A 10,875-nucleotide genomic window follows, 5' to 3' on the forward strand; every position below is an offset into this window, starting at 1 on the left:
TCCCCTGTGCTCTGACAGCACTGCCTGTCCAATTGTGCCTGATCTGCTGCAGGCCCCTGTTCCCTGCCCCAACTCCCAGCTTCCTCCCCTCCCTGACCTGGGTAAAGGAGAGCACCTTGAGCATTCGCTCATGGTAGAAAACAAACTGAAAAACTGCACAAATAAAAACAGGTTTTTAATAATTTATTATTATGGTAAAACATCTTGAATAAATATGGGGTATGAAATAAAATAAATAAATAAATAAATATTAAAATACATAAATATATAAATAAATATTACTGATCCCTGCCAGTGTAAAACATCTCCTGTTTCCCCTACCACACCCGTATCAGGGTCAACATGGCCCAGAGCAAGTCTGTGCTCCCTACAGCCCTGGCCCACCCTGTGGTCCCTCCAGGGTGAAGATCCTGAGTTTTGTTTGGCTCTTTGTGGATGGGAGGGCAGCGATCTGTGAGGTAAGCTCCCAGGCTGGCTTCTGGCCCGTCTGGCCTGCTTCACTTCTGGACTGCCTCCCAGCAGTCAAAGGGGATGGTAAAAAGAAAATCCTTCAGGTTCTCTTTGAAACTTTTAAAGGTGATAATCTGGGTTTCACAAGAAGTTTCCTTAAGAAAGAAAAGAAAAAATATATAAGTTGAGTCCAGGCACGAGTGGGTAATGTGGGGGATGTTTCTGTGCTACGTCTTAGAACTCAGAGGCCAGAAGGCCTGTCTGGGGCCCACCTGCTGACCTGGGTCAGGTGACATGCTGCCACCCATGTGTCACCCAAAAGGTGCACAGCTCTGTCAATGGCAGCCAGGGCCAGGGGCCTGATAAAGTGCAAGCCGGAGGCTGGTCTGCTGGGCAGCTGGGCCACTGCCTCTTTGGTCCCAGGCCAGGGCACAGCAGTTGGGCCCAGGCCGTCTCTAGGAGCCCAGAAGGGGTAGGAGTCAAGGCCACAGGCCTCACTCTTTTCCCACCGGAAAGGAATGTTTGGGGCCTTTTTCCATTTCAGGTAAGCTTTCTTCCTTGCTCCCGTGCAATCCAGGCATCCCAGGAGGGGCCAGGGGAAAGTGCTTTTAGGAGGCGGCACTTGGGCCCCAGAACTTCCTCTGGGCCTTAGGCAGGTCTTGAGTTTCCTTGTATTTGCCTCACCTCTGACCTCATTAATGGTAATAATAAAGATAGTAGCAGCTCCCACTAGGGAGTGCCGTAGGCTCTCGAGTCCAGGGTTTTAACTCCTAGAGTTGCTCCCTCTCAGGAGGGGCTAGTCATTAAAAATCTGTGGACTCAGAAACCCTTTGGGGTCGTGAACACCCACAGCCAAAGGTCTCTCCCCAACCATTCCTCCACCCTCCTAGAATGAGACCTTCCCGCTTGGGGACCTGATGTGGGCACTCACCTGAGTGGGGGGGCAGTGCTGCTTGTAGTGGCTGGCCATCATGGTCAAGGGGCCCTCGAGACTAGTGAGGCTGCCCCGCAGGCCCTGCTTGTACAGCTCCAGGCGAGTCTGCAGGCATGTCGGCTCCTGGGGGAAATGTCCATTCTTTGGTGAGCAGTGGCCAAGTGTGCTCTGGTAGGCACAGGACATCCTCCCCATCACTCCTTCCTAGTCTCATCCCTATCTACCAAGAGCAGGGCCTGGGAGGGGCACAGGATTATTCTTGACTAATCTCAGGCTGGACCCGGTTATACACACTGCCCTGTCCCCCTGTCCACTGCAGGCATGAGTCTGACTCGTCCTCACCACTCAGCTCAGGCCATTCCCAGCCAATACAGCCACATTCCCTTGGCCTGGCATCTCAAGAGGGTCCCAGTCTCCAGAAAAAAGAGGTCACTGTCCTCCCAGCATTCAGGGGGAAGGAGGAGGGGACCCTCGCCCAGACCTGCTGTGTGAGCAAAGTTTGTTCCTGAAACCCTTCTGTGCCCGTCAGTAGCCAGCACTGTGTCCACAGGGCTTGGTCTCAGGCCACAGTGAGTGCCCCATGTCCACATCCCCTGTCTCATGACATAACTCCCACTTACCCACCTATCCCCTGGTGACCCCTAGCCCCTTGAATGCTAGGTCTGTCCATGGCTGGTCAGCTAGTAAAGAAGCTCACACGACTGCCACAGGGGCAAAGCCGGTGGCCTCCTGAGCAGCCCTCCTTCTGGCAACCAGCTGACTGGGGAGAAAGTGGACAACCCTGTGACAGTCCATCTAAAATGGAGTCACTCCCCAGGGCCGAGGCCTTTGAGAAGTTGTGTCAGAGAGGTATCTTACCTGGGAGTCAAACATTTCAGAGATGACTTCTGTTGTTTCATCCTGTAGAAAAGGAAAATGTTGTGTTATCAAGCTGACAGGCATGCCAGGTCCAGGCCAGCGAGGTGACCCAGGCACGGCCTGTGCTCCCTCCCTCACTCACCATCACAGCAGCAGTGTCTTTACTGTGGTTCAGAATGCTCAGGGCCTCCTTGATGGCATCCACATGCTGCCAGGGCCGGGTGGCAGGGCTGGGTGGGTGGGTGGGTGCGGAGGTGCTGCAGACCACAGTGCTCAGGAGAAGCAGGTTCTGCAGCCACATCCTCCTTAGGACTTTAGCCTTTCTCTCTGAGCACTGGGCTCACTGGCAAAAGAGCTCTTATATACACAGTTAGAGGAAATGATTAATGGTGACCACAAAACACCAGGGAGGCGGGGGAACTACCTGAACTGTGGAATCTCCTGGCCCTTATCGGCTACACATGGAAAGGTGAGCCTTTCCCCAAGGTGGTCAGCCTTGGGGGTTTTCGTTAATGAGTCTTTCCAAGAATTGGCAGCCCACCTGCCCGCCTTCTTGAGCGTTCTCCAGCCCTCCTGGGCAGTCTGACCTGCCAAGTCTTCCCCCTCCCTCTGAGGGGCCTCTGGGCACAGCATGGACTTCCTGGCCTGAAGTGGCTGGGGGGCAGGGCCTGGGAGACATTGAATCGAGCTCCTACCCCCGCCCTCCTCCCCGGCTTCCCATCCTGCCTGTTATCCCAAGAGACCTTTGGGCCGGCTGTGCCACACTGGGGCCCATTCCAACTCCAGCCTCCCCTTCTCTTCCTAGAGCCCGTAGCTGTGGCCACAGTGAGATATGAGTGTGAGGAGGACTCTCACAGTCCTGCCCTACTGTCCACCTAGGCAGATTCCAGCCAAATGACATAGTCCTGCGACAGCTCACCTCATCTCCCACCAAGGACCCAGAGCAGTCAGCAAGCTGTTCCCAGCCAGGAACCTCTGCCCCACAGCCCCTGTGAGCTGAGGGAATGACAACCATGTACAAGTCCAGCCAGCAAGATTCCAGAACATTCCTCCATGGTAAGATCTCATCTAACAGCAACAATCCTGGTTTACACAGCCATTTCAGCTCCCAAGCTGCAGAAGTGAGTTGGGGCTCTCAGTGGGGGGTGGGTCAGGGTTCTGAGTTCAAATCCTGCTTCCAACTCCACCTTGCTGAGTGACTCTTCCCTTGAATTATGTGAACCTCGCTTCCCTCTGCAGAGCAAACTGTCCCCTCTGAGGTGGGCACTGTGCTGCTAGCTACAGCCTCTGGCAGGCATTAGGCACCAACAGGGTCATGGCTGCATCCACAGGAGGTACAGGGGACAATGGCTTTTCAACCAAGGTCTTCTGGGCTTAGCTTCCTATGTGGCCCCTGCCCCAGCCCACCTCCAGCTCCAGAGGCCTCCCTCTGGAACAGAAACTGCTTCTGGAAAAGTCACAGGCTCTTGAGGGGCTGACAAGTGTTTGATTTTCACAATGGACTTTGGAGAGCACAGCACGAGTTGGTGTTTACTTCCCCATGCCATGAGTTTTGTGGTCGAAGGGATATGGGTCCACACACTTACGTTTCTGAGTGTCTGTGTGCCAGGGTGGTTGATGTCTGTACTTAGAGATGTGTCAGGAGGGGAGGATGTTTTACATGAGGTACATCTGTGTGAGCCCCCATGCCTCTGCAGGTGCCCTTCTGATATAGGAGAAGCTCCCCACACTGGGAGCTTCTGGGCCCCAGAGGGTGATTTAACCTAGATTGATGGGGTCAGACATAAGTGAGGACATGCTGCTGAGCTCAAGTGGACAGCCCTGGGAAGCAGGTAGAACTCATGGTTTGAGTACTGTGGCCCGAGCCTGCAGCCCTGGCAAGTTTCACTGCCTAGCAGGAGGGTTGTTGCCCTTGTACAGGGAAGCCAGGCCTCAGTCCTCCAGACCCCACTGGAGTCCCTGCCAGGATCTGGGGCACACCGTGAGGCCAGCCCTACCCTTCTGAGCCTGATGGGACATTCCTAGGTGGCCAGGCTGGGGGTGAGAGTGTGGCATGTCAAGGCCCTGGCCCTTCCTCTACCTTTTCCATGGAACCTCTGCTCAACCCCTACCAGGAAGCACTCAGCGGGGAACAGAGGGTCAAGGACACTGGGTGAAGATGCCACACAGAGTGGAGGTCTGTGTCAGACAGTGCCCTGGAGGCTGTGTGGTGGAGGATGGGGGCCACAGGCTATATGCAGACTGGCCCAGACACTGGCCGTCACTCCCCTCTCATCCTTTCTTTACAAAAGGGAGACAGAGGTGGGAAGAGGGAGGCACCCAGTCAGCCAAAACAGAAAATATCCCCTTATGCAGCCCAGAACTCCCTTGTTAGGGAGTTGTTACCTGCAAAGTGGGCCTTCACCTCCTTGCGGAGATAAACTAACTGGGACGCAGAGGTGGAAGTAACAATCCACAGTCATGCAGTGAGAAGTGGCAAAGCTTGAAGGCAGGCTCCAGCCCTGCGTCCAGCACAAAGGCAGCTGCTGTACCCCTGGCACTGCACAGGGCACTTGGCACACTCTCGCTAAGACGTGGCCTGAGGGAGTAGGAGGAGTGTGTGTTTAGGGAGAGGGAGTTATGAGTTGATGGCCCCCGGGCTGAGAGGAGAGAGCCCCAAGGACCCCCCCGGTCATCCCAGAGACTTTGTGAGCCACCTCCCTCCCCTTCCCCACAGTTCACTGACCCCTTTATCACTACTCCTGCTGGGCCCTCAGTCTGAGTCCTGGGAGGGGGACTGTCACCCTTGTGAGGGGCTGGGGGGCCTTTGGGGGAGGTGCTGGAAGGAGGTGGGGGGCTCTCTCCAGAGGCAGAGGTACATGACAGGGAGCTCGGGGCTCAAGGCCACGGCCCTCTGGGACCTGAAGAACAGAACTGGAAACAGGAGACACACCTGCCCAAACAGGGCTGCAGGGAGATTCTGAGGGAGCCCTGACACTTCAGAAAAGTCCTGAAGGAAGGTCGTTCCAGAACCAACCATCTTGCCCAGAATAGAAAGCTTGCATCTGCAACCTTAACTGGCCCATCAGCTCCAGAGGGACTGGTGAGGGAGCTGGGCCAGGGTCCCCAGGCTCCCACCCAGCACCTTTGCCTGGACAAACATAGAGGGCAGTGAGGGGCATCCTCAGGACTTTGGAAGTAGTAAAGGCTTCTGGTAATGATTTCTCTCCCTTTTAATTTTTAATGAAGCCTCCAGTGGTTTTTTCTTTTAATCCCAAGGAGGCAGATGAAGGCAGCAGCCCCTTCTAGCTATCTGATGACACTCCTAGCTGGGGATGAGCTTAAGGGATAGAGATTCACAGGTGGGGAATGCATTTCCAACCCTGGAGGAAGTCCTCTGGGCAGGTGGGAGGCATAGGTTGGGGGAGGGCAGGCCTGGTGCACACCCACCCTTGGAGTGTCATTTCCTGAGTGTACAGTTGTTGGATCCTGGGAAACAGCAAGGAAGCAACAAGAACCAAGGAGTGAAGTGAAGACATCTCATTATCCTTGGCTCCGCCTTAAAGTTGGCACCCCTGGGCACTACCCAAGGCCTGGCTCGCTCTGTGCAGTGCTCTGGTGCTGGGAACTTCCTCTTCACCAATGACTTCCAGATGTCTTGTGCCATGACTTCTCTCCTACCTTTGGGCCCATGTGGCCACAACTGAGTCTTCTGGCCTCTCAAACTTGCCACATCCAGTCCAGTCTGGACTGGCTCCCCAAACCTCTCTGATACCTTGGGTCTCCCCCATCACAGCAAGTGGCCTTGCTGTCCACCCAGCTGCCTGAACCAGAACCCCGATGTCAGAGGTTCCTCACTCACCTCCCACCCCCAACCCACACACCCAGTGAGTCCCCTCAAGGCCTTCTCTTAACTTGCTTCACTCTCATTTCATGACCGCCCCCTCCTGGCTCATTCTCTGTGCACATCTTGGTTGGTACCCTTAACACTGTGCCCATGAGTCTGGGCCTTGTCCTCCCTACCACCTACCCAACATGAGCACCAGAAGTGAGTGCAGGGGCCTGTGAGGTCGGCCACACCTCCAGCTCCCTGGAAGCTGGGCTATATGGATGTAGAGTCCACCCACACATGGTTGGGGGTTAACCACCCTCAGGTCCTCCCAGACCAATCAGGATTCGCCAGTGCCAGCGGTCTGGGGATACCCAGAGAGCAGGACAAGAATTGCTCTTCTGGACATCCTGGCCTTTTTGAGGTGCATCTCTGGAGACTTAGATGAGATGCAGGAAGGCTCCAACTGGAGCTGCAACCACAAAGGTCAAAGATGTAGCTTTGTGTGTATGGTATGGCCTGAGGTGACCAGAAACCCCTCTCAGGAAGGACGAGCCATTCACTGGGTTCTCCTGAGGGTGATGCAGGACCCCATGAGCCCTGAATCTGGGTGGTGGTTGGGCTCTCCACCTCACCACATCTGTCCAGAAAGATGCTATCTAGGTCTGCAGCTGGGCAAAGGGTAGCTATCCCTGAAAATTCCAGTAAGGCTGAGTCTCTGCCCAGTTTGGGCTTTAGAAACCTCCCAAAGTGGTGGGGAGAGGAGAAGAAAGGTTGAAGCACTACCTCCTCCCTGGGAGGATTCCCCCACAAAGTTTCCTGGGACAAGCAACAATTTCCTCTGTGAGGCAGAAATAATTAAACCCATTGTACAGATGAGGGAGTTGAGGATCAGGGAGAAGGAACTTTCTTGGGCTACCCAGGGATCAGCGGTAGAGAGTCCAAGCCTGAGACATAGAGATGCCTGGATGGCAGGCTCTGCTGGGGAAGTTGTGCCTTTGGCTCCCAGGACTTCCTGGGGACAGTAACAGGACACTCTAGCTTCCCTGCCCACACCCGGAGGAGTCTCCCTTTACAGCTGCCCTGAGGGGGACATCCCTCTGCTGGTCTACCCAGGTGACCAGCATTTCCTGGCTTTCTGATCCCTGAGTTAGAAGACATCAGGGGAGCAGGAACAGATACGGGTTCAAATCCCATCTCTGTCATCAATGATAGTGTGGACTGGGTAGGCCACTGGTCTCCTGGTCCTCAGGTCCCCAGGGAAGACAAGGGGTGGCAGGCCCAGGGAGGGTGAGATCAGCTGAGATGCCTGTGCAGAGGTCCCATGGGACGTGAGAAACTCAGGCCCATTTCCTTCCCCTTCATAACTTCCCCTGTGAAAAAGATTCCGGGGATGCCACAAGCCCCTAATTTTCCCCAGAGTCAGTGGGAGGGACACCCATAGGAAACCCCTTCCAGAGGGTTTTCTCCTGACCCTGTGGGAAACGTGCCAAAAAGGAGTCACACTGCCCATCTAGGTCCTCACCCCCCACCCTCGCCTTAGCGCACCTACTCGATGTTATCGCTGTCACTTTCCATGCCATGCAATCTAGAAATGCCTGCCCATGTCATGACCTCAGCCCTGATGTCATCTTTCCAGAAGAAAGATGTGTGGCTCCCCACAAACCTCACTGCCAAACCCATGGACTCCTATCCTTCACGTGCCAACTTCAATGCCCATAGGCCATCCTGCTGGTGTGGACCTCTCCTTGTGGCTCCTGCTCCTCCTTTCCTACTCTCCAAGGACCACTGGCCACTGGCCAGTCTCTCGCCCAGCTATCATGCCTCTGGCCCCTGAACACTGCTGTCCTGGCCTTCAGCTCTTCTTCCTGAATAACACTCTGTGGCCTTAGCCATCACGTGAATGGGGACTGCTCCCGGTCTGTCTCCTACACACGTAGCCTCTGAACCGTCGAACCCTCCTGTGGGCCCTTAGACCCTGCAGACCTGCTTTTTCATCCCCTGGGTCCTCACCTTTGACACATGGAGAGTAGTTCTAACTCTTCTCGCTTACACTCCACAGCACACTTTGTAACCTGCCTCCTCTTCACCATGCCTGTTCCTAAAACTCTCTGCCTGTCTGTGCCCCAAACACTCTCCCCCTGTGCTATCCTCCTCCTCCCTCTGACAGCCTGACTTGCCCACCTGACTCTACTTGCCCCTTCAGCAAGCACTGGGAGGCAGCATCTCCCAGGAAAAGTCTCTGGCCCCTGGGACCACCAAGCTGGGACAAGTGGTTCCTTGAGATTCCTCAGCTCTGAATTCCCCCCATCCCAGCCTGGACCATACAATGGGAGGGTCCACTGCTCCCCTACAAGACTGAAAGTCTCCAGGGCCAGATGGAGAGCCAGTGGGAGGGTCCCGTCCTCCTCCTCCCCAGCACAGGGCTTGGTGCAGATAGGAAAAGTTTGTTGACTAATTGTCTGAGCTGTGACAACTCATTTCCAGGAGGAAAGTCACCTTCCATCTCAGAGAGGCCACACCAGCTCTCTGCCTCCCTGGCCACAGGCTTAGCTGGTAGAGGCTTCTGGTAAGGGTGGATTTAGGTTTACTGTGCAGACCTTTCCCCAGTACCCCAACACTGCCCCACACCCAGCCCCAGGAGGCAAACCCTGCCAGGCAGCCTGGGTATTCAAGGTCAGCAGACTGGAAGTGACTCAGTCAAATGGATTTTCCTGGAAAGAGCCGATTGACCACACGGCTACAGAGCACTTTCCTCCCTAGTCCTGCCCCCTGTCCTGGGTAGGAGGAGGTGGCCCTGCCAAGGGCCCAGGGCCTTGCCTTGTAGGAAAAAACAGCCATTGAGTCCGGCCCTCAGCCTGGGGAGAACAGAGTCACATTTATTGGATGCTCACTGATGTGGGGTGGGCTTGGCCAAAGTGTTTCCCCCACCCCCATTCAAGGCTCAGAGCCCCTCTGAGGGATCCATTGTTTTATTACCATGCTCAAGGGAGCCCTGGTCCTTTTCCCCATAGGGGTCAGGACAGATAACAGCAGAAGGAGAAGGAGCACCCTACCAGCATCACCCCCGGATGTGGACCCTCACTGCCAGCACTCTGTCACCAGTGCCCCAGTACCAGGTGCTTCCCACTTGGGCACAGGTACGGGCACAGCCACACTTCTTTCCTGGCACAGCTCTCCTCAGAGGTACACATCTTCACTGTCACAGTCTGCTGTCCCTGGCTGCACCACTTCATCTCTGGCATGGCCCATGTGGTGCCCTCCAGGGCAGGGTGAGTGGAGACACTCGCCCATTGTCTGCTGAAGGAAGTCCCAGGGGCAGCATGGTCAAGGGCACCTGTCTGAGGAGGAGGCGAGAAGGCCTCAGGCTAGGATTCTGTGGACCCTGGGGAGTAGGGAGGGCTCCTGGAGGGCCACAGCATGAGCCAAGGCTGGAGGTGGAAGTTGAGTCTGGGATCTCTGAGAAGCTGGGTAGGAGAGAGGAAGCCTTGACTACCAGTCAAGGTAGGGGGTGGCTGTGAGCCAGTGGTCTCTCTCCCAGAAACTCCATGAGGCGTGGGGATGGGAACGAGCCTGGATCTAAGCCCAGTGTGTGTGCATATGTGGGGGGTGCTGGGTAGGAGAAGGGACAAATGTGCATGTACAGGATTTTGGCGATAAACATGTGGTGGTTCAATGAATGGAGGATGGAGCTGAGGCACCACGGCTGTGCTGTGCGCCCCTGGAGCTGAAACCAGGAGGTCTTGGAGCCAGTAGGTACTTCTGGAGGCCTGGGTCCAGTCAAGGAGGAGACCCCAGGTGGGCCCTAAACCAGACTTAAAGGGCTCCTCTGCTTCAGTCGGCATTGGCCAAAACACTGTGGCTTGAGGATTCAGAGGCTCTGGAGTCATATTCTCTGTGCCTCATTTTTTTTTCGTATGTAAAATGAAGGCAGTCATAGACTTCATCTGGTCATTGAGGGGATTCTGAGTCCCTTTGCCTGATCCATCTTCCCCCTCCATGAGCCTGACCTGAGGTTTTCAAGGAGAAAATTGAGACCCCAGCCCATGGTGAGAACTCACTCAACCCTCCACTCTGGCCCACACAACCTCTGCCTCTCCCTCCCTCCTTCCCACCATGGCCCCAGGGATCCGGCTCTGCTTGGCTGGCCCCTCTTTCCTCCAGCTTCTCTCCCTCTGCCCTGGCTCTTTCCTGTTGGCATTAAAAACAGTGATGTGGCCCCATCCTATCCCTCTCCCGCCATACACCCCCGAGTCCTCAGGCATGGTTATCTAGTCTTGCTGTCTCCACAGTGTCCAGGCCAGGCTGGGCTAGGCTAGGCAAAGAGAGGGAGGAATGGCGAGGGACCAGGCTGAGACCCAGAGGTGCCTGGGGCTCCCTGACCAAGGGAGCTCTGGGGGACTTGTCTCTACCTGGCCACCCGGCACCCACACTGTGGCCCTATAAACTGCCTAAACTCTCCTGTGACCCCCAACTCACCCTATGCTCTTAGACCTCCACACCCTTACTCCCTGGTGCCATCTGCCTGACGTCCTTCTTTGCACCTCTGGCTGCCTGATGAACTCCTACTCCTTTATCAAGCTCCCTGTGCATTACCTCCTGAGAGATACCTCTGACGAGATCCACACCCATCCATCCATAGCTCTGTATGTAGTAACCCCTACCACACCATCCTGGGCCAACTGGACATGGCCAAGAGGCCCCCGGAGGCCTGACTCAGTGTCTCCCCAATCCCCTGCCCCAGCCTGGGTAAGCTGTGGAGGGTCCTCAGGGTGTTCGCTGAACTGAGTCAAATGCAGATTCAAGGCCAGGGTGGGAGGAGCAG

General features: G+C 55.5%; 1 protein-coding gene across 1 annotated transcript; it reads right to left on the reverse strand.

Annotated features, from left to right (window-relative positions):
• Positions 1-497: 497 nt before the first annotated feature.
• On the reverse strand, positions 498-2,543 carry CSF2 (colony stimulating factor 2; the record flags this gene model as incomplete). Its single annotated transcript, XM_082835964.1, has 4 exons — positions 498-605; positions 1,382-1,507; positions 2,243-2,284; positions 2,385-2,543. 4 exons carry the CDS (start codon positions 2,541-2,543, stop codon positions 498-500), a joined length of 435 nt encoding a protein of 144 aa, XP_082692090.1.
• Positions 2,544-10,875: the final 8,332 nt, after the last annotated feature.

The sequence above is a fragment of the Leucopleurus acutus genome (genome assembly GCF_964270905.1).
Source record: "Leucopleurus acutus genome assembly, chromosome: 3".
NCBI lineage: Eukaryota > Metazoa > Chordata > Mammalia > Artiodactyla > Delphinidae > Leucopleurus > Leucopleurus acutus.